Genomic DNA, 27,499 nt, shown 5'->3' with positions numbered 1-27,499 from the left:
GTTTTTCACTTCCTTGGTTTAATTTATTCCTATGTATTTTATTCCTTTTGGTACAATTGTGAGTGGGATTGTTAATTTTCTTTTCTGATAGTTCATAATTAGTGTAGAGAAATGTAATAGATTTCTGTATATTGATTTTGTATCTTGCAACTTTACTGAGTTCATTTATTAGTCTTAACAGTTTTTTGGTATAATATTTAGAGCTTTCTATAAATGGTATCCGGCTATTTGCAAAGTTACAGTTTTACTTTTTCCTTTCTTATTTGGATGGCTTTTATTTCTTTTTCTTGCCTAATTGCTCTGGTCTTTAATACTTTGTTAGATAGAAGGGGTGAGAGCGGGCATCCTTATTGTTTCTAATTTTAGAAGAAATGTTTTTAAGGTTTTCACTATTGAGTATAATGTTAGCTATTCACTTGTCATATAAGGCCCTTATTAAGTTGAGGTATATTCCCTTTTTATATTCACTTTGTTGAGAGTTTTTATCATAAATTGTTGTTAAATATTTGCAAATGCTTTTTTCTGTATTTATTGAGATGATATTTTTTTTTTATCCTTCCTTTGTTAATCTGGTGTATGATCTTGATTGGTTTTTGGAGGTTGAACTATCCTTGTATCACTGAAATTCTACTTGATCATAAGTCATAGAATTGGTGTTAAGTGAAGTCTTCTAGTTCTGGAATTTCTTTATAATTCAGTCTTAGTAGGTAATATGATTAGGAATTTTCCATTTCTTCTAGATTGTTCCATTTGCTGGCATATAATTGTTTATATGTAGTCTTTTATGATCATTTGTATTTCTGTGGTATCAGTTATAACATCTCCTCTTTCATTTCTGATTTTTATTTGAGGCCCTCTCTTTTTCTTGGTTAATCGACCCAATTGGTTTTGACAATTTTATTTATCTTTTTGAAGAACTAGCTCTTAGTTTCATTGATATTTTTTGTTGTCTTTTTAGTCTTTATTTCTGCTCTGATCTTTATTTATTTTCTTCTACTATCTTTGGGCTTTGTTTCTTTTCCAGTTTCTTCTGGTGTAAACTTAAGCTGTTTATTTGAGATCTGTTCTTGATGTGTAGGCTTTTATAACTATAAATTTCCCCTTTTAGAACTACTTTTGGTGTATCAAATAAATTTGGATGTATTTCCATTTTTGTCTAAAGTATTTTTACTTCTTCAGTGACTCTTTGGTTGTCATTTAATCTCATATTTCTAACTTTTCCAGTTTTCTTCTTGTAACTAATTTCTAGCTCTTACCACTGTGGTCACAAAGTATACGTAATATGATTTCAATCCTCTTAAACTTATTAAGACTTGTTTTGTCGCCAAACTGTGGAAAGAACCAAGATGCCCTTCAACGGACGAATGGATAAGGAAAATGTGGTCCATATACACTATGGAGTATTATGCCTCCATCAGAAAGGATGAATACCCAACTTTTGTAGCAACATGGACGGGACTCGAAGAGATTATGTTGAGTGAAATAAGTCAAGCAGAGAGAGTCAATTATCATATGGTTTCACTTATTTGTGGAGCATAACAAATAGCATGGAGGACAAGGGGAGTTAGAGAGGAGGAGGGAGTTGAGGAAAATTGGAAGGGGAGGTGAACCATGAGAGTCTATGGACTCTGAAAAACAATCTGAGGGTTTTGAAGGGGTGGGGGGGTGGGAGGTTGGGGGAACCAGGTGGTGGGTATTAGAGAGGGCACGGATTACACGGAGCACTGGGTGTGGTGCAAAAACAATGAATACTTTTATGCTGAAAATAAATTTAGAAAAAAAAAGACTTGTTTTGGCCTACCATATGATTTATCTTGGAGAATGTTCCATGTGCACTTGAAAAGCATGAGTATTATGCTTTTGGATGGAATGTTCCATTTATTTCATCCATTAAGTTAAGCAGATCTAACATGTTTAAAGGCTGATATTTCTGTCTGGATGATCCATCCTTTGATTTAAGTGGGATATTAAATTTCCCTGCTATTATTATATTTCTCTCAATATACTGATTATATTCTCCTTTAGGTATATTTATATTTGCTTTAGATATTTAGGTGCTTTTATGTTAGGTGTATAAATTTTTACACCTGTTATGTCCTTATATGCTTGATCCCTTTATCATTATGTAATGGTGGTCTTTGTCACTTATTACAGTCTCTGTCTTAAAGTCTATTTTGTCTGATATAAGTACAGCTACCCTGGCTTTCCTTTGGTTTCCATTTACAGAGAATGTCTTTTCCCATCTCTTCGCTTTCAGTCTTCATGTGTCCTTATATCTGAAATGAATTGTAGGCAGTGTAGAGATGGATTATATTCTTTCTTTTAATCCATTCAGCCACTATATCTTTGGATTGGAAAATGTAGTACATTTACATTTACTGTGATGTGTAATAGGTATGTCCTTATTGCCATTTTGTTCATTGTTTTCTGGCTGTTTAGTACTTTCTGTTCCTTCTTCTCTTGCTCTCTTCCTCTGTGAACTACTTTACTTTAGTGGTGGTGCTTAGAGTTGTTTCTCTTTATCTTTTGTGTGTCTACTATAGATTTGTTGCTTCAGGGTTACCATGAGACATGTATAAAAGAATGTATATTTATAACCTCATATTTCTAGTTGATAACAACTTAAATTTGAAAATATTCTAAACTTCTACCTTTTAACTGCCACCTCAACATTTTTGCTTTTTAATGTCACAATTTACATCTTTATATCTTGTGTATCTCTTAACATATTTTTGTAGTTATAGTTATTTTTATGACTTTTGTCTTTCAATCTTCATAGTAGCTTTATAAATAATCAACCTACCATCTTTACAACATTAGATTATTCTGAACTATACTGTGTATTTACTTTTATCAGTGAGATATATACTTTTGTATGTTTTTCCTGTTACTAATTTGTACCCTTTTGTCTGTTTGAAGTCCCTTTACAATTAACTCCAGTCTTGTGGTGATGAAATTCTTTAGCTTTTGCTTGTCCAGAATACTATCTAGTCCTCTTTCAATTGTGAAAGACAACTTTTCTGGGTAGAGTATTCTTGGTTGGAAGTGGTTTTTGTTTTGTTTTGTTTTGTTTTCAACAATGTGAATTTATCATGCACTTTCTTCTGGCCTATAAAGTTTCTGTTGAAAAATCTGCTGGTAGTCTTATAAGGGTTCACTTGTATATAAAAGTTATTTTGTCCTTTGCTGCTTTAAGAATTTCTCCTTGTCTTTAACTATTGAGACTCTTATTATAATGTGTGTTGTTGTAGATCTCTTTGCGTTCATCTTATTGGAACTCTCCAGTCTTCCTGGACCTGGATAGGTGTTTTCTTCCCCAGGTTAGAGAGATTTTTAACCATTATTTCTTCAAAATTTTCTGCCTCTTTCTCTCTTTTCCTTCTGGGACTCCTATAATGCAAATGTTGGTCCATTTAATATTATCTATAGGTCCCTTAACTATCTTTGCTATTTTTCATTCTTCATTTTATTCTCTGTATAGGTTCTATTGACTTGTCTTTATTTCTTCTGCTTCATTAAGTCTGATGTTGAACCCATCTAGTGTATTTTTCAATACAGTACTTGTATTCCTCGGCTCTATGACTTCCATTTGGTGCTTTAAATATTTCCTCTTCATTGAAATTTTCACTTTAATTCATTCTTCTCCCAAGCTTGGTGAGCATTTTTATGACTAATATTTTGAAATATTTATCAGGTGAATTAAAATCTTCATTTCATTAGGGCCTTATTCTGAGGTTTTGTTTTGCTCTTCCCATTTGAAATATTTTTCTCTATTTCTTTATTTTTCTTTATTCTTTGTTGGTTGTGTGTGTGTGTGTGTGTGTGTGTTGGATTTTATGTATTAGATAAAACAGTCACCTCTCCCAATCTTAAAGGAATGGCCTCATGTCGGTGATGAAATTATTGTTCAACCCTGACTTAGCTCTTAATTTTCTCCCAAACCTTTGTGATTGTCCAAGCAGCCAATTTTATTTTTAGTGGCTCCCAGTAGCTGAGGTTGTGCCAACACTTCTCAGTGTCTCAAAGGGGAGGATCTAAGTCAGCATCTAAATTGAGGCTGATTAGAAGCCAGACCCTTAGGCTGCAGGTTTTTAAATATGCAAATATACCTCTCTCAGGGGAAGACTGGGAATTGGCAGTTCTCTCGGCTCCCTCTGTCCTGAGCTCAGGGACGATAGTCAGTAAAGAACCATTTCTTTCTTGGCTACCATCACATTGAAATGAGCACAAGTCCTGCCGGCCACCACACTCAGGTGACCAAGGGATGTCTCCAGGGTGACATCCACAAAAACTGGGGCACTGGTCTAAAAACTGGGACACCAGACATGTGTACAGGCTCCCCTCTGGGAAACCTGTGCTTTGGAGTGTGTGGAGGGAGAGTGGGAGGATGTGCCCAGAGAAGATTACAGTTGGCTTTTAGAAGTGTGTTTAATTAGAAGCCTGGCCCTTAGGGCAGAGCTATGGAGATAGGCTAATAGGCCTCTTTCACAGAAAGACTGGGAGTCTCTGTTTCCTAAATGCTGTGCTCTAGAGATGGTAGCCAGTTAAACACTCTTTCTCCGTATGTTACAGTTCTGTGAAGCCCATGAGCACAAACCCTACTGGCTAGCAGATCCAAGCAATTTAGAGGTGTCCCTCAGGGGGCAGCCACAAAAACCACGGTCCCAGGTGAAAGTATAAGCTCCTTTCTGGGAGATACTGGCAAACTGGAAGAGCAGAAGGAGAAGGCAAAGATGGTGCTCACTGGCCCCTGCCTTTGGAGAGTGTTTCTTTCAGTAGCTCTTTAGATGTCTGTTAAATTAGATACATGTTCCTCAGGCTGATACTTTAAGATAAGCAAATAAGACTCTGCCTTTGTTCTGTGTCCTGGAGTGGAGAGTTTGCCTCTCTGAACCTTTTAAAGAACTGTTTCTCTGTTTGCTCTAGCCTTGTGGGTCTCAGGGATGCAAGCCCATTGGCTTCAAAGCTAGATGTTTTGGGGTCTTATCTCTCACATACAGGTCTTTAAAGTTCAGGTGCCACATGTGGGGTTCAAAACCTTTGCTCCTTAGCAAATTCTGGTTTGTAGGTTCTCTCCTGATTGTGGGTCACACACCAGGGGTGGGGCTTATGGTGAGATTGTGTCTCAGCTTCTCTTTCCCACTTTGATGTGGTTTTCTTCCTCATTTGCCCAATGTGTAAAGTCACTCAGCTAGTTTTAGGCTCTTTTTTCAGAGGAAATTGTTCCATATATAACTGTAGATTCAGTATCTGGAGGAGGAGGTGAATTCAGTATCTTCCTACATCGCCATCTTGAACTAGAACCTCATATTCTAGCCTTGGTGAGGCTCTAGGAGCCTGAGAGAGAATGACTGATCACATGCAGACCAGAGGAGAGGAGGCCAGCTGTGGGAGATTCAAGATGGTGCATATCCTTTGACAAGCCTCTCCTTGAGAGGGGGAGTCTGTTTCCCCTAGACTTGAAAAAACATGCGAAAGTGATAATTCTGCCATTTCTGGACCTAGCTTTATTTTTTTATTTTTATTTTTTTATATTTATTTATTTGACAGAGGGAGAAAGCACTAGTGTGCTTGAGATAACATAAGAAGGGGGAGCAGCAGAGGGAGAGGGAGAAACAGGTCTCCCCCTGAACAGGAAGCCAACATGGGGCTCGATCCAAGGACCCTGACATCATGACCTGAGCAGAAGGCAGACACTCAACCAACTGAGCCACCCAGGTGCTTCATAGACCTAGCTGTAAAGCAGAACACCCACTTCCACCTTGGTCTCTTGGAACCTTGAATATCCTGTTAGAAGCCCAAGTAGCCTGTTAGGAAGAGCACATGGAAAGGCTCTGAGACTGTACAGGGAGGGAGGAGAAGGGGCCCTGCTGAGGGAATAAGAATGTGAGTGGAGCCATCTCAGACTCTGTAGACCAGCCCAGTTGAATACCATTAAGTCACTCCAGTTAATAGCACATGGAGTGGAAGAATCACTCAAGTGAGTGATTCCTGACCTGTGGAATTGTATATAGGCTTACCTTGGTGAGATTGCAGGTTTGGTTTCAGAACACTGCAGTAAAGCAAGTCGTGTGATTTTTTTGGTTTCCCAGGGCGTGTAAAATTATGTTTGCCAAAAAAAGTTATGTTTACATTATACAATAGTCTGTTAAGTGTGCAATAGCATTATGTCTTAAAAAATAATGCTATACCTTAAATAAAAAATACTTTGGTGTAAGGGCACCTATGTGGCTTAGTAAGTTAGGGATCTTCCCTGGGCTCAGGTCATGATCTTAGGGTTCTGAGATGGGGTCCTACATCGGGCTCCATGCTTAGCAGGAGGCTTGCTTCTCCCTCTTCTCCCTGCTTATGCTCTCTCTCTCTCTCTCTCTCTCTCTCTCTCTCTCCTATCTCTGTCTCTGTATCTCTCAAATCTAAAAAATAAAATAAATCAAATTAAAAATAAATTTAAAAAAAACACTTTCTTACTGAAAAATGCTAACCATCATCTGAGCTTTCAGTGAGTTGTAGTGTTTTTGCTGGCAGAAGGTCTTGTCTCCAGGTTGATGACTGCTAACTGATCAGGGTGTTGGCTGCTTGGTGAGGTGAGTTGGAAATTTAAGACAACAAAAAGTTTGCCACCTCAGTTGACTCTTCCCTTCATGAGCAATTTCTCTGTAGCGTGTGATATTGTTTGATAACATTTTTACCCACAGTAGAACTTCTTTCAAAATTGAAGTCATTCTCTCAGACTCTGCTGTGGCTTTATCAACTAAGTTTTTGTAATATTCTAAATCATTTGTTATCATTTCAACAACTTTCATATTAGTAGTAGATCCCATCTCATGAAGCCACTTTCTTTGCTCATTCATAAGAAGCAACTGCTCATCTATTAAAGTTTCATCAAGAAATCACAACAATTCAGTCCCATATTCAGACTCTACTTCCAATTCTAATTCTGTTGCTATTTCTACCACATCTGCAGTTACTTCCTCCTTTGAGGACTTGAACCCTTCAGTGTCATCCATGAGGGCTGGAATCAGTTTCTTCCAAATTTCTGTTATTGTTGATATTTTGACTTCCTCCTGTGAATCATGATATTTTTTTTTTAAGATTCCAGTATACTTAACATATCATGTTATATTAGTTTCAGGTATACAACATAGTCATTCAACAATTCTATACATTACTTAGGGCTCATCATGATTGTTTTATTTTTTAATCCCCTTCACCTAGTTCCCCCATCCCTCTGCCTCCCTCCCCTCTGGTAAACACCACCACTTTGTTCTCTATATTGAAGAGTCTTATTTTTCATCTTTTTTTCTTTGTTCATTTGTTTCTTAAATTCCACATATGAGAGAAATCATATGGTATTTGTCTTTTTCTGACTGACATTTCACATATTATACCCTCTAGATCTGCCCATGTTGCAAATGGCAATATTTCATTCTTTTTTATGGCTGGATAATATTCCAGTGTGTATATATGTTACATCTTTATCCATTCATCTATGAATGAACACTTGGGTTGCTTCATTATCTTGGTTACTGTAAATAATGCTACAATAAACATGTGAGTGCATACATCTTTTTGAATTAGTGTTTTTGTTTTCTTTGGGTAAATACCCCATTTTGGAATACTGGATCATATGGTAATTCTATCTTTAATTTTTTGAGGAACCTCCATACTATTTTACATAAGAATCATGAATGTTCTTAATGCCATCTAGAATTGTGAATCCTTCCCAGAAGTTTTTCAGTTTGCTTTGCCCAGATCTATCAGAGGAATCACTATGGTAACTATAGCCTTATGAAATGTATTTCTTTAATAATAGAAACTTGAAAGTCAAAATTACTCCTTGATTCATGGGTTGCAGAATAGATGTTGTGTTAGCAGACTTGAAAACATTAATCTCATTGTACATCTCCAGCAGAACTCTTGGGTGGTCCGATGTATTGTCAATGAAGAAGCTGTTAATGAATATTTTGGAAGGATTCTTTTCTGAGCAGTAATCTCAACAGTGGGCTTAAAATACTCAGTAAACCATGTTGTAAACAGATGTGCTGTCATCTAGGCTTTCTTAACCCATTCAGAGAGCACAGGCAGAATCGAATTAGTATCATTCTGAAGGGCTCTAGGATTTTCAGAATGGCCAGTGAGCACTGGCTTCCACTGAAAGTCACCAGCTAAACAAGAGAGTCAACCTGCCCTTTGAGGCTTTGAAGCCAGCCGTCGACTTCTCTCTAGCTAGGACAGTCCCGCATGGCATCTCCTCCAATGGAAGGCTGTTTCATTCACACCGGAAGCCTCTTGCTTAGTGCCGCCACCTTCATGAATGATCTTCGCTGGACCTTCTGCAGAACCTGCTGCAGCTTCTCCGTCAGCACCTGCTGCCTCACCTGGCACTCTGACGTTACGGAGACGGCGTCTTTCCTTACACCTCACGGCCCAGCCCCTGCGAGCTTCAGACTTCTCTCCCGCAGCCTCCCCACCTGTCTCAGCCTGCACAGCATTTGAAGAGCGTTAGGGCCTCGCTCTGGATTCAGCTTTGGCTGGTTTCTCCCCAGACCACTAAAACTCTCCATGTCCGCAAGGCTGATTCACTTTCTTACCATTCACGTGTTCACTGGAATCCCACTTTTCATTTCCTTCAAGAATGTTTTCTTTGCGTTCACAGCTTGGCTAGCTTTTGGCCTCTCGTGACTTTCCGCATGTCTTCCTCACGAAGCTTAATCATTTCCAGCTTTTGATTTAGAATGCGAGACACTTCACTCTTCTTTCACTTGAACACTTAGAGGCCATTGTAGGGTTATTAATGGCCTAATTTCAATATTTCTGTGTCTCAAGGAACAGGGAGGCCCGAGGAGAGGGGCAAAGATGGGGGAGTGGTTTCTTGGTGGGGCAGGCAGAACACACAGCATATATTAAGTTTGCTGTCTTATATGGGTACAGTTTCTGGCACTACAAAACAATGACAATAGTGACATCTATGATCACTGATCACAGATCAGCTTAACAAGTGTAATAATAATGAAACAGTTTGACATGTTGTGATAATTACCAAAATGTGACACACAGACCTGAAGTGAGCAAATGCGGTGGGAAAAATGGCACCGATAGACTTGCTCAATGCACGGTTGCCACACACCTTCTGTTGGTACAAAATGCAATGTCTGTGCCGTGGAGTGGAGTGAAACACAATAAAGTGAAGTACGGCTGCTTGGTAAAGTGGTAGTTGTTTTAAGTAACTAAGTATGAAGTGGCTTCCATTGCCATTGATAACCAGAACACTGGCTAAAGGAAGAGAAGCTGACCAGGGACCCTGGCCCCCAGGAACACCGTGGCAGGCAGTTGGAATAGGTTTGGGCTGTTGCCAAGATTTACCCTGGGAGGCTGGGCTGGTTCTGTTCCTGTCTGTTGCTTCGGCAAGCAGACTGCAAGGACTTTGGGCAGTTTCTGACAGATGGGCTTAGTGGTAGAAACAAGAAGTCTTTTTTGTCTTTTGATGGCTGAAAACAGGGACCAACTTTGAAATCTCTGACTCCTACCTGCTCCCTGATAAGGATACAGAACTGGTAGCAGGCTATTACAGGAACATCAGTAAAGAGATCTGATTAGATGGAGTGTAAAATTAATGTTGTGGCAGTTTATCCTAAGGAGAGGTGAGTGTTCTATACAATATTTAAGAAGTTGGTTTTAAAACAAAGATTTTAATTGACCTCCACTAAGCAAATGCCTCTTGGTTAAGAAAAAAAAGAAATAAGAAAATCTGGGTGTAGGGTGGGGTGAAGTTGAGAATTATCAGCCACTAAGTAAATGGCTTTTCAAAAGGGTCACTCTACACTTCCCTCATAGAGAATCCTGCCCAGCCAGCTGGCCTCAGCTAGCCATTCCCACATGTTGAGAAGCAGCCAAGTATCCAGGTATTTCAAGCAGACAGTATGCTCACCTGTAAGACCTTGCCTGTTCCCTTGCTCAGGAGAGTTGCCCAGGGGTTTTTGAAAGCAAGGGTGGAGTTTCTCAAATAAATGGGTCCAGGAATCATCCATATCCTAAACCCTTGGTATGCTTATTAAAATGAAGATTGCCGGCTCTACCAGACCTATTCATACAGAACCTCTAAGCCTAGAGCCAAGGAACAGAAACTAATCAACTTGTCCAGGTGGTGCTGATGTCTAAGAACCAGTGACTCGAGCTTTCAAAGATTCTTTTACCTCTAGATTTGGCCTGGGATTGGACAGAGATGCTTTCTTGCATTGTCATTTGCAGGGAGAACATCTATATTGTATCAGAAAGAATGTTGGAGCACTTCAGAGCCCCCTCTCTGTTCAGGGCCCCCCAAAGAGGTGGTTTCCTCGTAGTCTTCTGGCCTTTAGGTGTCCTTCTAGTCTTCTTCTGTGGCCCCCCACCCACCCCATTTACCATCTAGTGTCCATGATAGTGTCTAGGTCCCTGCAGCAAGGATCCATGCAACTGGTCAATGCAGGGGACCATGGGTTGGAGCAACAGAATTGATAAAGTACAGATTAAATAAGTATTGGCTCTGGAATCTGGAGGTGTGGGTCTGAGTCCCAGCTCTACCTCTACCATTTACCAGCTATTTTACTACGAACACATTATTTGACCTCTCTAGACCTTAGTTTCTCCTTTTGTAAAGTGGGGACAACAATAGCCCCACCTCACAGGGCGGCTGTGAGGACTCAAGGGGCTAATGTCCATAGAGCATTTGTGTCCTTAAGGAGTATCATAGATGATTATATTATTGTGGGGCAGGGGCTGGAGTCCATGACCCAGGAGGAAAAGTTGAGAAAATGGGGGGTTTTGTCCAGGGAATAAATAAATAACACTGGGAAGACTTTGTATTTTCCAACGTATCGATGGTTATTACTTGGGGAGAGAAATTTATATTTGTGTAATTCAAAGTGGAAGGGTTGGGAGTAGTCACAAAAACTAAAGGGAAATTGACTTTCCCTAAATGAAAGGAATGACTTAAAAGAGACATTGAAAGACCAGTGTGCTGCCCCAGTCAGTAGTGAGCTCCCCCACACCGGAGATGCTTACGCTCAGGTGGCTGGACGACGAAGAGGAAATTCAGTCCTGTCTGGGCTGGGGGGTAGAACTGCCCATCTCTAAAGGTCCCCTTCCTTCCTGAGTCTGTGACTCATGACTCCAAGTTATTTACGATGATCAAGAGTCCACTAGAAAAGATGAAAGGATGATGGAATCTTTGCAAAGTGGTTCCTAGTTTGACTCTTAATTCTTGGCTTCAAGCCCAGGAAACCACCCAGTCACTATTTATTTATCATCAATCTCAGAGACAAAAACCTGTTTCCTGCAACAAACATCCACTGGTTTCATTTTTGCCTCTAGAACCACAGACATCAAAACTGGTTACAGTGTGTCAAATACTTAAAGATGGTGGTCAGTAACTCCATACCCCCAGATCTTTACTTTTTGGAGGTAGAATTGCTGGTTCTCAGGGCCTATGAAAGAAGCACTGGCTTTGACTCCAGCTGGAATCATTAGTATAAAGCTAGACTGAATTAAGATGCTTGTTTTAATAGGCATAGCCTCATTGATTTGATATGAATCTACACTGAGCCAAGTTTCTCTTTGTACCAACTAAGACAAAAGTTTGTTACGCACATTCATTGCTTTAAGATGGCAGAACATGTAAGTAGCTTAAAAGAGTTACTGTGTTCAGCGACTCTTAGCTCTTTAGAAGAATTACTAGGTCAGTTACAAACCCATCCTACCTCTTCATTAGGAAATGTGACAGAAGGACCACCTCCAGGCAACTTTGTTGGTCACTTCTGGTTTGCTATTTGAACTTGAATAGAACTCCTTCCTTGGTGTATTTTCTAAGAGCGTTCACTTCCAGGAATACCAGTGGGTGAGGGTAGGGGGTGTGATGAGTGTGTGGGGGTGTGATGTGTGTGTGTGTGTGTGTGTGTGTGTGTGTGTGAGGGGCACTGGGGCTGGGAAGGTAATGGCTCTCTTGGGTTCACCAATGGGATCCTGGGGAAGCAACTTGAATGCTGGTTAAATCAGGCCAGTTATGTAAATGTGTGCGGTGAGCTGGGGGTGTGGAAGGTAATGGGGATGGAGGCATCTGTTACCCCAGAGAGCCCATACCCTCCCAGGGCATTGATACTCTTGCAAAGGAGGCTGGATTTTATTGGTAAATACCATTTTATGATGCTTCCATGCTGGATTACAGAAATGCGTAGAAGTGTGGCTGGATGGACTCATTAGCCCTATGGACTTGTGCTAACAAATATGTAAGCAAAACAACATGTAGGGAGATTGGCCCATTTAAAGGAACACAGAGCACTTTGGTTAAGGAAAAAGAATGACAGATGCACCCCCAGAATGGGGTGAAATCCCTCCAGAAAGCATTTGTCTAACGATACAGAGGAAGGTACACAAAACTCGGGTTATTTTGTCTGGGAGATCATTCAGGTTGAAGATGGGTCATGAGAGGTCCACATGGAAGGATAAAACGAGCTGCATATATTTAAAGGTGGGCGGTGCCTGGAGGATGAGCCATGTAGGCCGCGCGAGGGCATGTGCTCAGGCAGGGCAAGCGATGGAAGGAGCTGTGCGGTCGACGCAAGCATGACTGAAGGGGTGTAACGAGAGGCAGAGAAGAGAAGAGGAGGGGAAAGCTCTCGGGTCTCATAGGTGATGACTCGGGTGCACAAAGGCAAGTCAGGAGGAGATGCTACGTTTACGTGGATGGAGGGCCAGAAGGCTAGTCTGAAGGTGCATGGAGGGAACACAAGGCTGGCAGACCTGGGGAAAGGCAGGAGATCTGTGGAAAGGAGAGCAAGGAGGGGCCAGAGCAGGGGCCAATCAAACAAGGTTCTAATGATCGTCTCGGGAGAGACTGCTAGTGTCTCCAAGTCTCTGAGCTGCAACTTATCCAAAGGATATGAAGATGAGCAGCAACCCTTCCTTCCTTTCTGGACAGAAGTGGAGAAAAGGAGCTGGTCTACAGCATGAGGATTTAGGCAAAGGTTCCTTAACAGCTCCGGCAGGTATGAAGGCAGTCCAAACTTTGCTTGTCTGGGAACTTTGAGGTTTGACAGGCACTCGGAGATTGGGGTGAGCAGGCTGGACTGAATCTGGATGTTGGTGAGTGGAATTCAGCACTCCCAGCCTTGATGCAAGTCTCCCAGTTTTTGTGTTCCTGAGTAGCCACTCACTGTAGGCCCTGCCAAGGGCCTTGCTTTCCTCGGCAGCACTGCCATCTAAACTGTCTGCCACCACCCCTGCCCAAGGTGACCTAGGCCATTTCTCGCTGACCTGGTAACTAGTCTCATCCTGTTAATGGTCGTGAGGACACTCCAGAACCATCCAGGTAACACAGGAATTTAAAATAGTCGAGTGGCACGGCATCAGGGAAATACAAATCAAAACCACAATGAGATAGGACCTCACACCAGTCAGAATGGCTAAAATTAACAAGTCAGGAAATGACAGATGCTGGCGAGGATGCGGAGAAAGGGGAACACTCTTACACTGTTGGTGGGAATGCGAGCCAGTGCAACCACTCTGGAAAACAGCATGGAGGTTCCTCAAAATGCTGAAAATAGAACTGCCCTATGACCCAGCAATCACACTACTGGGTATTTACCCTAAAGATACAAACGTAGTGATCCGAAGGGGCACGTGCACCCGAATGTTTATAGCAGTGATGTCCACAATAGGCAAACTATGGAAAGAACCTAGATGTCCATCAACAGATGAATGGATCAAGAAGATGTGGTATATATACACAATGGAATACTATGCAGCCATCAAAAGAAATGAAATCTTGCCATTTGCGATGACGTGGATGGAACTAGAGGGTATCATGCTTAGCGAAATAAGTCAAGCGGAGAAAGACAACTATCATATGATCTCCCTGATATGAGGAAGTGGCGACGCAACATGGGGGGTTAAGGGGGTAGGAGAAGAATAAATGAAACAAGATGGGATTGGGAGGGAGACAAACCATAAGTGACTCTTAATCTCACAAAACAAACTGAGGGCTGCTGGGGGGAGGCGGGTAGGGAGAGGGTGGTGGGGTTATGGACATTGGGGAGGGTATGTGCTTTGGTGAGAGCTGTGAAGTGTGTAAACCTGGCAATTCACAGACCTGTACCCCTGGGGATAAAAATATATGTTTATAAAAAATAAAAAATTAAAAAAATAAGACAAAACAAAAAATAGTCGAGTGGCAGAAAGATTCATGTAAAGGGGGCTCTAAATTATTACCTCTTTAGTAAAAAAGGAAAAAAAAAAGCCTTTTACCTAATCTCTCTTTAGCTATACTTTAAGCCTGTTTCTCCTACAAGGTGCTCTGTGGTTGGCTGACCCATGAAAATGATACTCAGGCATGTGGACACACTATGTGCCTCTCCCTGTAGCATCTGTTTCTTTTAACTGTCCATGGGTTTGGATGTCCACATGCTGAGGCTACTCTTTGAAAGCCCTGCTCCTAAGCCATCACCTGGGAGCTTCTAGAAGATATAAACGCTAAGTCCCCACCCCAGCCCTGCTAAATCATAGATCCTGGGGATGTAGCCCTATGACCTATTCTGGTGGAGGCTCAAGTCTGAGAGTCAGTGTTGTAAAAAGCATAGCAGGGGATGGAAAGCTCCTGACTGACAGGAAAGTGGACGGAGGAGCTCATTCTGACCCTTCCATCCCATTCTGCTATTAACACGCCAGGACACCCTCCCAGAAAAACAACAGAAAAGCCTTAACCTGTTGGAGATGGAAGATAAGGAAGACGTGTTATTGTATCTTCGGTTTGCCCATCACTGTCTTTACACGTCTGATCCCATTTAATCCTTCAAACTCTATGAAACTGTGACGATTTTACCATGAAAAAGCCATGCTCAGAGATTTAGGTAATGTATCCTAGGACAGAGTTGCTGTGCAGTCGATGGGATTTGAGTCTCTGAACACCTTCAAAGTTTTTCAGATGGACCCAATGCTTATTCCTTATGAATAGGCCATCAGGGGCCTAATTTCTACCGAGAAGAGCCATTATTGTGGAATCATTCTTTAAAAAATAACAGCGTTTTTGTTGAACCGTGCCCTGGGCTGCACTGGCCCCAGGTTTGTGGCCCAGCTGCGCCATCTTGCACTTTCCTCTCCGGTTTGGTTGAGAGAGGGAAGCAGCAGCAGGTTGCTGAAATGGTTCAGGTTATTGTTCTGTATTTAACTAGAGACAAGTGGGTTAGGTTCACTGGTCTATTTCCTTTGCCCCTGGACTATCAATTTTATCCCCATCTGAGGAGTTGGTAACCCAATCCGACCCCATCTCTTTATCACAGGCAGCAGAGATGAAGCACAACCAAATGGCCCTTCCATCAATGTAGGCTAATGGCCCCTTCTCCCAGGGACTCCCAACCCCCCTCCAAGCCCTTCGACAACAATGGAAAAGCCCTTCAAACCAGGTAAGAATCATGGTCTAGACAGACCACGATTTTAGCTTGCTCATCAGATTTATCTCATGGCATCCAGTCTTGCCCTGTCTTGTAATTCTAGAATTTGTAGGGTTATTGAACCAAATAGAAGGAAGGAACTCTGTCAGTTCTCAATTAGCTGCACCAGTGGAGAGGAACACTGATGTGGTAGATTTTAAAAATTTGGTTCCATTTGGCTTTGGAATGCATTATGATTTTTTCAGTAGATTAACTTTTCTAATTATATTTTACACAGCCTGATATTAACAGGCATTTGTATTCTCTGAGCACAGAACATCTAACTCAGATTTGGGTGATGCAGTAGAGGCAGTCCAAAAATGTGCTGGTCTCAGGGAATGACAGTGTTGTTATGGAAAATCCACACATGGATAATGAAGAGGGAACTAATTAGAAAGTGCTCTGCAAATATTAAATTTTAAGTAGAGAAGCCAAATTAGGAATTCTCGAAGGACATATGAACGGAGTAAAAAAAGGTTATTAACATTCTGAGAGGCACAGAAACTTTGAAGAATCATTTAGTGTTAATGGAGCCCTGTGAGAATAGTTGGTTGCAAGGAGGGTCAATGAGCTACTGGGTGGTCTTTCAAATCTAAAAACCTCAAGCAATAATACCAAAGCATTTTAAAAGAGCGTTTAAAATGAATTTTATTGTTTTAATTTTACAAGTAGTCTTTAAAGGCTTCAAACAAGATTCTGTTGCAAAACTCTAATAAATAGCTTGCCCCAAGTCCCCAAACTAATGAAAGACAAAATAAAAACTGAACTCAGAAGGATAAGCAAGACTTCAGAATGCTTGGAGGTCAGCGATCTTTCTCATTTACAAAGAGATATCAGGCAATGTAACAATCTCCTTCATACAAGTCAAAGAGAGAAAGAGACAGACAGTTGAGATCTTTACAGAGCACTCCGAAATCTTCCTATTTCCAGAATGGAAATGTCACCCCCCCCCAAAAAAGAATAATAATTCTCTGGAAAAATCACAATCATGAATGAAACTGTAAAAATCTGGAGGAGGGGGCAGAGAGAAAATCCATCCTGTGTCTTTCAGGGATGGATGAAGGAGTTGAGATTACTTGGGGCAGGGAGCTTCCGAGCAGATGACATCGCAGAATGTTCCCTACATCAGAGTTGCCACTGAATGGACACAGGTGGCAGCTTCATGACATTTTTATGAAGGCAAGAAACAAGGCCCCCAGGGCTCCCTGGGTCCCTCAACACTGGTGGGCCTGGTGTGTCCGTCTGCAGGCCTTGGGACGATGGCCAGAGGCCCAGGGCAGCTGCATCACTAGACAGGAAAAATAGCACATCAGTCATGTCTGCAGCAGAATCCTCTGGCTGGCCACAAAAGGATTCAGAAAACGCCGTGCTGGAATTGCACACTGGGACATGCAGGTTTCCAGAGCCCATTCTATGATCACAGTCGTTGCTCCTAACAAGCGAGAATTAAAACAATTTAACATTCACTTTTCCCCAGACTGGTCAAGTCTTGCTTTGGAGAGAATTGATTAATATGGTAATTTTTGAGTAAGCTAAAAATACAGTTTTGCTACATTTTCATCTTTACACATCTCAAACAAAAGATATACTTTTGACCAAAATGCATACAAGTGAGATTTTAGTCTGGAGGAATTCTGAAAGCCAGTAATGTTTGGAGCCAGGAAGCTGTAGAGGCAGATTCCAGTCGAACCAGACAGAAAGGGTTCTAGCTCTGAGCAGCGCACATGGGGGACCATCTCTAGGGGAGAGGAACTGAGGGGTGGAGTGATGTCACAATGCAGGACAGGAAAGGGGCTTCGCCCGAGGCACTGGCTCTGTCTCCCGCACGGACTTTCGGGTAACCCTGAGCCCGCTGTCCTCCAGAAGGTAGGGACAAAGGGCACTAGCTCATGCACAGGTCATTCAAGGGAGGGAGGCATCTTCTCCAAGCACCTCCCTCCCCAGGCATTTTAGGACAAAGGTAAGGAAATCCCCCTCCCCCAAGAAACCATGTGCAAAAACTTTATTTTCCTAGGAGCAATGACATGGGTCAGGATAACGAGGGAAAGCTTGGGTTACCTGAAATCAGTAAGAGCTCATGGAAATAGAGGCAGACGGGCCCCAGGCGGCCTAGGCCCACTTGCTTTTTAAAATACGTAACAGATAAAGATATTGTGCAAAAAAATAAAGACATTCACATTTTAGCAGTTAAACTTTTATTTTACTTTTTAAAATTTTTATTTACTTTTTTGTTTTTCTTTTCTACAAAAGGCAGATAATGATTGTTGATCTGCAATTGTTGTGTTGTGCGCTCCCCGCAAGGGGCCAGAGTAGGAAGCTAGGGCGGGCGGGCTGAGCAGGCTCTCGGCGGCGTGGCCGAAGCAGCGCCAAACCGCACCAGAGCCCCCTCCTCCCGGGCCCCCTCCCCCAGCCCGGGCCGGCCCCCCGCAGCCTGCCCTAGCTCATGTCTATGGTGTTGAAGACCCATTCCGTGAACTTCTTCAGCTTGTCCGAGGCGTTCTGGGACTCCTCCTGCAGCCTCAGGTTGTCCTCCCGGAGGTGCTGGACTTCCGCCTGCAGGTGGGCTTTGTCTTCCTTTTCCTGGGAGGCAGGGCAGAGGAGGAGAGGGCTGGGACCCAGCGGCTGGAGGGGTGGCCGGGGACCCGCGTGTCCCCTTCACCCACTTCTGTTCTTCATCCTAACACTGTATCCCCGGCCTGGCCCTGGGGATCCCGATACTTAAAGCCAGGGATCAGGTCCCCTGGGGGCTCACTACGGTTTATTTTGGAACGTGAAGACATTACCGTGTACCTTAATGTCTTCTGCGAGGGCGGTCTTAAATTCTGGACTGTTGTTTGGTTTTAGGCTCTTAATACAGTCAAACTACATTCCATGTTCTTGGTGTGAGAGCCCGACTGACAGTGAAGATGGGTGGGTCTGGGCTACCGACCCATTAGACGGGGGGTGGGGAGGCCGAGAGAGGGCTCCGCGGGGCTGGCCGGGGTCAACAACTTTTCTGCACACGTGACAACGAAGGCCTGCTTGCACGGGGTGTGCTGGTGGGAACCGAGCGCCAAGAAGCTCGTGGACCGTGTGTCCCGAGAAAACAGACAATACCCACGTGTTCTTCCACTAATAGGGATTTGTTCAAGGGCAGGTGGCACTGAGCGGGCTCTGCTTTGAGAGTGTGTGTTTACCTTCTTCAGATCTTCCCGGAGCATCTTCAGCATACCTTCCAGCTGGTCCACTTTAGAAGCCAGAGTGGGGGAGGAATCTTTACTGCTGGGGATGAGAAACAAAAGACAGTGCTGGCCGGGTTTGCTGGGCAGTTGTTAATGAGGCTGCTGTCTCTGTAAAACGGTTTTTTAATGTCAAATTTCTCAGTACAGTGACCCAATGTGCATTTTCACTTTAAAAAAAGAAAATGGTCATTTTTGACAAAAGGTAATGCAAGGGTGAATGGCGGCCCATCAGTAGCGTCCACTGTCACGACAAAAGAAAACAGGACAGTAAGTGAAAATGGTCTGTTTGGCAACAGGAGCGGTACTTTCTGGAAGGTACAAATGTCTGTGTTTCCACCGCACAGCTGTGCAGTGTGGCTGAAGGAAAGAGAGAGCCACTCCTCTGGGGGCAGAAGGGCCGAGGTCAGCCCTACCTTGGGGCAACCAGGAGAAGGTAGGTCTCTGTCCCCAGAAAACAGTCCGTGGTTACTCATCCACGTGCAGCTAACTTATCATGCTCCTGTCTCGAAAGCTTGTCTAAATATCCTTTACAGTATTTTAAAAAATAAGAATGTTTCAAAAGCTCATCCGTCCAACCTTAATGTCTCCTTTGTAGATCATAATAGCAAACTAGGCCCGCCAGTTTCTTTCTCCCAATTAACAGAAGTGCTGGTAATGCCACGCTTATGGAATACCAAAAAACCCCCAGGGAGCGAGTGGATGACAAGGCCACCCGACTGGCTGGGCAGACGGCCCTCGTCAGCCGTTCTTCGTCCAGCTCCTGTGACCTGAAGTCAGGTCTGAGTGAGCTCGAGCCGGATCCACCACCTCAGAGTCCACAACCCACAAGCTAAAGCCTTCCGCTAGGAGAATGTGCAGCTGCCTCTCCCCAGAGGCCAAAAGAAAAGACACAGATAGACCGAGGTTTTCGAGTCCTGGACTCAAAGGCAATATGTACTGGAGCTGTGTTGCTGTCTTCTGCTGGTTCTAGATCTACAAGCGCCAAAGGCCAAATTCACAGTGGCACGAGTGTCTCAAGGCTGTAAATAAATGAAACGATAAGAAGCTCCAAACCCCTAAGAGGGGGCGCCCCAGGAAAACGCGTAGCAGCCTGTCTTGACTTCTGAAGGTTTTCAGAGTGAATTACGTTCTGAAGGTTTTCAGAGTGAATTACGTGCCTGCAGAGGCTCTGATTTTTAGAAACACAACTCCATCTGTTCACTGAACACACGTGCCCGGCACCACCACCCTCTTCGGGTTCTGCGAAGACTGAAGAACTCACTGCTCGATAATCCTTCCGCAGGAAGACAGACTTGTTCACTCAGACTTCTCCTGCTCGGAGGGCCCACCCTAAGGTACATTCTGGGTTCACTGTGCCCTTGATGCTCTATTTTGTTTTTTCTTTTTAAAGTTCTCAACAGCCAAACTAACTGCCATTCTCGGTCCCAAGATGCCTCAGTGATCAGAGCGAATGCAGCACCTGTCCCTTACACCCCAGACAAGCCACCCCGACTCTTCCGCTTTCCCAGTGCAGAGCATTTCCTTATACACTCGATCAGCGAAGTCTTTAGCAACAGTCCACGGCTATTTGAGCAACCTGTGCTAACCTCACTTTCCCTGTTGTCGCCTGTCTCCTAGATACCTGGATTCTTTTTTTTTTTTTTTTTTTTTTTAAGATTTTATTTATTTTATTGACAGAGAGAAATCACAACTAGATGGAGAGGCAGGCAGAGAGAGAGAGAGAGAGGGAAGCAGGCTCCCTGCTGAGCAGAGAGCCCGATGCGGGACTCGATCCCAGGACCCCGAGATCATGACCTGAGCCGAAGGCAGCGGCTTAACCCACTGAGCCACCCAGGCGCCCGATACCTGGATTCTTAACCATCCTCAAAAGGTTTTAAAAGGAGCGATTTCAAGCCGCTGACCCCCTCCTGCATCAGGGAGCAGCCACGGCGTGTACCACGGCGGCCTGTCAGATGCTTTCCCACAGAGTCCGAGCACGCAACTCCCCAGCGGCCTCACCACTTGAAATCAGACAGTGGGATCCACCTCAGTACAGTTCAGCAAAAGTCAAAATCCCTGCTCTTAACTACTCAGGAAACCATCTGGGTCTCAGTTTGCACTTGCCTTTCGAGTCCTCTCGAATCTTCCCTCTCCTGGTGACCCGGATCTAATGTCGATCTGACCCGGCACGGGGGGAGCCGCTAAGATGGGGGCACCAACTGACCAAGTACGACCAACTGGGGGAGGCACTCCAAAACCAGGCTCAAGGATGCCAGGTACATACTTTTCCTCACCTAAGGTGATCAGTCCTGAGAGCATACGTGTATTAAGGCCTCGTGAATTATAAATATTCATGATTAAGACTAAGTCATCAAGAACAGTTTCATTATGTGTACAGCTGTAGTTACAGAGCGTTCTAAGATGTGAAGAGTCTGGCCTTGTGGTGGTGAGCTCCAATCAGCGAATGCCTGCGGCCTCCACCTCTTCCCCCACCTGCTGTCACGACAGCTGGGGACACACGGTGCAGAGTGCCGACCTCGCTACAGGGTGACTCACCTGCTGTAGGACTTCATCTGGGCCAGAGCCTGCTCCTCGAGCTGGTCACTGTTGGATGCAGCACTCAAGGGCCGGTGGCCTTCGTCAGTAGCAGCAAAGAAGGAGGCTCTTTGGACTGGAGGGAGAGAAGGAGAGGAGGAGACGATCAGTATTTCGGAGCCACGTTCCAGGCCGGGTCTGTCAAAGGTCAACAACTAGCCTACACTGACGGTCACATCTAATCCCCATATGGGGATACATCAGGAGGCTTCTCTGCTGACCCTGGAGGAGAAAACCACTGTTTCAGCTATAGGACAGGAGCGGTAGAAGATCCCTTCTGAAAACCCGGGCTGTGAATCCATTTGTAGTCTTCTTTTTCTTACTCATCAAGTAGCATTCTATGACATGTTTCCCTGGAAACAGGCATTGTGCCAGATTTCCAGACCAGGGCTTTTTCCACTCAGTGATGATATAAAACGCACTTCTAGAAGTAGGTTTTCCACTAGCCAAGATTCCTGGCTACCTTGGTGGGTTTTAGCCAAAGTCCAACCGTACGTGTTTTAAAATATACCCAACCTAAAACTTGAGCCAAGAAAACACCGTAAAATTTTCAAAACCTCTCATTAAAAACACAAAACTATTACCATCTCCTAGAAGGGAGAGTAACCAATAAATTGAAATTTACAGTCATGTCAGTACTGGGGAACTGCCAGCGGCCAGCACGGGGCCGCCTGTGGCCTACTTCACTGTCACCTCAGCAAGTTCTGAAAATTACAGCTTGATGCACTAGCTACTTTCAATTCTTCAAACATAAGCCACCCCCCCCCAACAAACAACAAAACAAAAAACCCCTAACCCTAAACCACTCATCTGTTGTCTTTGTTTTCTAAAGAACATTTTAGCACTGAAGAATCTGGAATGATGACCACAGAGTGGAGTCAGTCAGTTCAAAAAGGGCATCTGCCAACCTCACGTCCACATACACGGACAGCTTGACACTCCGCGTTCCTTCTGTGCTGGCACACCAGCGCCCGTGGGAGGGCTTGCGTCCGAGAAGCGCACAGACAGCGGGTTGGCACAGGGCAGCGTGGACTGAGAACATGCTGCCAGAGTCAGGAGAGGTGAATGGGAAACGCAAAGGGAATACCCAACATCTGTCAAGGCTGGGACAGGGCCAAGTGGGACAAGCATCCCTAACAGATCCAATGGTGCACTTCGCAATGACGAACTTGCCACGTGGTCAAAGACACTCTCTGGACAGGTGTTCTTTTCAGCCAAGTGACAGCTGGGATTCCCCCACTCCCTGCCCTTCCCACGTGTGGGGAGGGGAGACAGCCATGCTACAAAATCCTGCGTAGAGGAAATGTCAGGCTACATCAGATGAAATCATACAGCGAGTGCCCCAGCTGGAAGCGTGCCCCTCCCGTGTGGTCTGTGTGTGCAAAACAGCAGAGTGGACAGACTAACCAGAGCCTCACACCCCCCAAAACTCAGCATGGCCTTGTAGCCCTGCGTGTCCTGTCCGGATGGTCGGCGGACTCACCCTCGTAGGCCTTGGCCGCATCCACCAGGTTGGACCAATCTAAATCGGCAGCCGCGTCGGGCAGGGGCATCAGGCCAGGGTCGGGCATGGGAGGCCTTCGGGTCTCCTGGACGTCCGTGAGGGAGCTGTCTGAGGCCGAGAACTCTCCTGTGACCGAGAAGAGAGATGAGATCCTTCTCACGCCTGCTGGAGAACCGCTCGAGACCTTACCCAGGCAGTGTGACCTAGGACCCGTTTCTCGTCCTGCAGATGGTCAGGGGCTCTTCTAAAGCAGCCGTGAACTAGGAACTGGCTTCTTCCAGTCTTACCTCATTGCCTAATCGTCTCTCACTGTCTCAGCTCTAGTAGTGTGAGGCCCAGAAAAGTTAATTTTGCCCTGAGACAGCATGTCTGCTTCCATAGGGGCTGTCTGTCTACGGGGAGTGGGGAGACACGTCCTCCTGTTTTTGTTTTATCCCCAGAGTCAAGGATTCAGACGAGGACAACAAGGCCTGTTTCAAAAGCCAGACCGGAGAAGCTTGTTGATCCCTGTTCTGGGGCAGAATACTGGACTCGGCCCTGGGGCCTGACCACCTGCCTGTGGACTCCCTGTCCTCGGGGACTGGCCCGCTGGTTTCCACAGCTGATGTGTCTGCAGGCTGATGTGGGGAGCAAATCGGATTGCACGAGAGTGCTCGATTACCCGAATGCAGTTACTACAGGCAGGTGATTTTAGGATTGGTGTGGGCATGCTCTCCTTCCCAAGGACAGAAGCAGCAACTCTTGGGATCGGTTTTGGATCACAGCAGTCCAGTAGCCTGAGCTTCCTTAAGGTAACAATTTTAAAAACACAAACATGAAGTCATCGTGACGATGAGCCTTTGCTCAGCCTGGGGCACGGAAGAGTGGGTGCAGGGAGCCCCCCGCTGTCCAAGCGCAAGCTGCTACCGCTCAAGTTCATGGAGGCAGGTAACAGAGTGCACGACACACAGGTGCTCTCAGCAGGGCAGAGGCTGGGGCAGAAGCAAGGGCAGAGTGTGCGACCTCTGGAGAAGGGACACCGGGACTGTAACAGTAAAAATCCATGCCACCGCAAGCTCAAATCTCAGTTAAAATTGCTGAGTGACTCCAGAAACACCTGTTTACAAGGAGTTAAAAAGTTTCCCCAGTGATGATAGCCTGGTAAACCAAAGTATATTTAGTGCTTGTTTTCCCTTTCAAATGACAAAAAGAACTGCTCTGAAGTACAGCTGCTAGTTATTAATGTGCTTAAATTAGCAAAATGATGAGTAAATGGAAATCAACAAATACTGCCAGATATTAAATGCTCTGATCTATTTAAACACGCTCCCACCAAGGGGAAGTAGGTGGAACAGACAATTCTGCGTGTCACTCACAACCCTTCTCCCCTTTTATCTCTGGCACCCACATTTCCATATGTACAAAAGAAGCCACTCCTCCCCACTGCCCAGTGACAGTCGCTGAAAAGGCCAGGGCTGAGGCATCGGCCCAACAAGGGCTGCTCCGTCTAGGAGATGGGTCACCGTGCTGCCTGACTTTCAGGAAAGCAAGAAGCTCACAGAGGGCAGCCTGTTCCCTGCCTTCCGCGGCTGGATAGTGTCTGCATGTGCGATTTCCAGGTTGCTCTCTTAGAACGAAAACCTCTAGAAGACCGGGTCTGCTCTGACGGGACACATGCAGACATGCCTTCACAAAGGGTTTATTGCTGCAGGAGCAATGGAACTCAGGGGGGAGTGGGCCCAATGTAGAGACCCAAGGGGGAGAAAAGGTTAGGGCCTATTTGGTCACTACCAGGAAGTTTTTTCTAGAGTCTAGATGGTAAAAAGCAGTCATTTCATGTGTCAACTTTGGAGGGTGATCTTGTGAAGAAAAGAGAAGCCAGATTCCAGCTGTCATCAGATGGGGGAGAGGGAGCAGGGGGAAGCTGGCATGCTCCCCAAGGGATGCCTACCATCGGGGTGAAGGGGAGCAGTGAGCAGGACAGAAGTGTAGAGGGACACGCACAAGTGTGGGTTGAGAGCTTGTGGGATGTAGGGAGAGAGCAAATGAGGCAAGCAGGAGATTCAAAGAAAATATTGCTCCAGAGAAGCAGCAGAAAGGAAAAGTAACACGGGTCTGAATGGACGCAGAACACCCGGAAGGAGAAAGGCCAGATGGGAGACCGGGTACAGCATATCTAATGAACAAGCAGGACCCCAGGTTTCATAGCCGGAGTCTGCTGAGCTAGGTCACAGTAGGGGAGGGTGGGTGCAGAACTTCGGAATGGAGGCGGACAGAGGAGAAAGAAAAAGAACAAATGTAAACCACAGTCTCAGAATATGGACTTTCATAAAAGAAAGCAGTCACAGAGAAGGCATTTATAAACTAAAGGCAAGAACATGGAGGTACCTGGCATCAATACGTCTTTCCCTAGACAAATACTTGGCTGTTCACTGAATGAATGAGTCAACCAACAACTGGCTGACACCACAGGTAATACCCTCAGAGTCTAGTGAAGACAGAGCAATGGCAAGTCTGGGCTCTTATGGTGGCTGGAGGGGTCCAATGGATACAAGTCTCCAAAAAATAATGTAATTTTAGCCAAATGTGCCCAATCACAATAGCAGATGGGATGTTTGGTAAGAATATAATCTCCAAACTACACCTTTGTATTAAATTTCAGCAGGCTTTGGGTAAGGTCTGGAAATCTGTTTTTAGCAAGCATGCTCGGAGAGGATGGATGTATAAGTTCCTTTCTGAGAGATAACAGTGAGTACTTATTAGGGCTGCCACCTAAGGGATGCCCCTTGATTGCCTGGCTCTGGGAGCCATGGGGGGACCTGCAATCCTGGGTCCCATGGAACAATTGAAGGGACAGTTCTTGACAGCCTACCACTTGTAGGGCACTGCACAGAACGCAGACCGAAACAAGCTCCTGTCTTTCTGCTTATTCCATAGCTTTGGCCTAGGGCAGGCATCAGGTCTGGCACATGGCAGTGCTCGTGGGGCACAGAGGCCACAGCCGGTGCCTGCTATCCTTGTGCCTGCCCTCTGCCTTCCTCAGGCTCACTGTTATCTCTCAGAAAGGAACTTATACACTCACTTAGTACCCCAGTTTTTAGGAATGCCACCTAGGAGACACTCTGAAATCACCAGGCTCTGATGGCCAGTGGGGCTTATAGTTATCGTCCAATAAGACTGTATATTTTCATACTTTAAGAGCTGCTGCCAGAGGGTCTGGCTTTTTTTTTTTTTAAAGATTTTTATTTATTTATTGGACAGACAGAGATCACAAGTAGGCAGAGAGGCAGGCAGAGAGAGAGAGGAGGAAGCAGGCTCCTCGCTGAGCAGGGAGCCCGACGCGGGACTCGATCCCAGGACCCTGGGATCATGACCCGAGCCGAAGGCAGAGGCTTTAACCCACTGAGCCACCCAGGTGCCCAGGATCTGGCTTTTAATCACCTACAAATCTAGGTGCTGACTGAGATCTTCCCCTTAGGACACTGGTCTTGGCAGACCCCCAACTACTAGGGTCTATTAAAAATGAAACAGGCTGTTTGGACCATCACAAAGGTTTGAGAGACCAGAAAGAGCTAGGTCTGAGTTGAAGGATGAGGTTAATCTCCCAAACGAGGCTACTCCTTCAAGACTGGGAGAGGCGGCTGTCTTATCTAACACAGAGACTGACACAAGGAGCCCAGCAAAATGAGGAGACAGAGAAGTAGGTAATGAACAAAACAAAATAAAACCATGGAAAAAAAAAATCCTTAATTTAAGGAAGATAAGTAATCTGCCTGAAGAGTTCAAGGTAGTGGACATAAAGATGCTCACTGAACTTGGGAGAAGAGTGAACATAGTGAGAGCTTCGACAAAAAGAGAACATAAGGAAATATCAAGTAGAAGTCACAGAGCCAAAGAATACAATAACTGAACTAAAAAAATATACTAGAGGGGTTCAACAGCAGATTAGATGAAGCAGAAGAAAGGATCAGTGAATTCAAAGATAAGGCAATGAAGCTCATCCACTCAGAGCAGCAAAAAGAAAAAAAGAATGAAAAGGAGTGAAACAGCTCAAGAGACCTATAAGACAATATTAAGCGAACCAACATTTGCATTAGAGCGGTCCCCGAAGAGGAGAGAGAAAACGTCCCTAACCTATGGATCCGGAAGACCAGAGTTCCAGACAAGATGAATATAAAAAGACTCACTCCAAGGCCCATTATAATTAAAGTCTCCAAAGTTAGACAAGAACATCTTAAACACAGCAAGAGAAAAACAAGTTGGTAGGTACAAATGAACCCCCACAAGACTTTTCAACAGGAACTTTCCAAGCCAGAAGGGAGTGGCTGAAAGAAAAAGAAACTGCCAACCAAGAATCCTCTACCCAACAAGGTGGTCCTTCAGAATTGAAAGTGAGATAAAGTTTTCCAGACAAACAAAGTTGAAGGAGGGGGTGCCTGGGTGGCTTGGTTAGCTAAGCATCCAACTCTTGATTTCAGCTCAGATCTCCCCACTCAGGACTCCCCACTCAGCTGGGAGTCTGCTTGTCACCTCTCTCTGCCTCTCCCCCTGTTTGTGCTCTCTCTTACTCTAAAATAAATGAATCTTTAAGAAAAAAAAAAAAAATCTAAGAGTCCAACACAACTAGAATGGCTTTACTGGAAATGTCAAAGGGATGTCTTTAAGCTGAAAAGAAGGTGTGCTAATTAGTAAAAAGGAAATATAAAATATCAATCTTACTGGAAAAGGTAAGCATATAGTGCAGGCAGTAGTAAATTAATTAC

The 27,499-nt window shown here is 44.5% G+C and overlaps 1 protein-coding gene across 9 annotated transcripts in view; it reads right to left on the bottom strand.

Annotated features, from left to right (window-relative positions):
- Positions 1–17,636: 17,636 nt before the first annotated feature.
- SIPA1L1 (signal induced proliferation associated 1 like 1) overlaps positions 17,637–27,499 on the bottom strand; it is a 363,533-nt gene continuing 353,670 nt past the window's right edge. For 5 of the 9 annotated variants that reach the window (XM_082733366.1, XM_082733367.1, XM_082733364.1 and 2 more), the window contains 4 exons: positions 22,737–22,883; positions 21,215–21,329; positions 18,635–18,719; positions 17,637–18,038 (listed from right to left, as the gene is read on the bottom strand). In XM_082733366.1, the coding sequence (XP_082589492.1) occupies positions 17,895–18,038; positions 18,635–18,719; positions 21,215–21,329; positions 22,737–22,883 (491 nt within the window). In that variant the 3' untranslated portion in view covers positions 17,637–17,894. Of the gene's footprint in view, positions 18,039–18,634; positions 18,720–18,798; positions 20,301–20,524; positions 21,330–22,736; positions 22,884–27,499 lie in introns of those variants that run through there. The other 4 variants (XM_082733368.1, XM_082733370.1, XR_014312408.1 and 1 more) reach the window with 2 other exon arrangements.

Source organism: Mustela nivalis (genome assembly GCF_964662115.1).
Source record: "Mustela nivalis genome assembly, chromosome: 6".
NCBI lineage: Eukaryota > Metazoa > Chordata > Mammalia > Carnivora > Mustelidae > Mustela > Mustela nivalis.
Note: the sequence above shows the minus strand (reverse complement) of the source record. Positions and strands in the feature narration are given on the sequence as shown.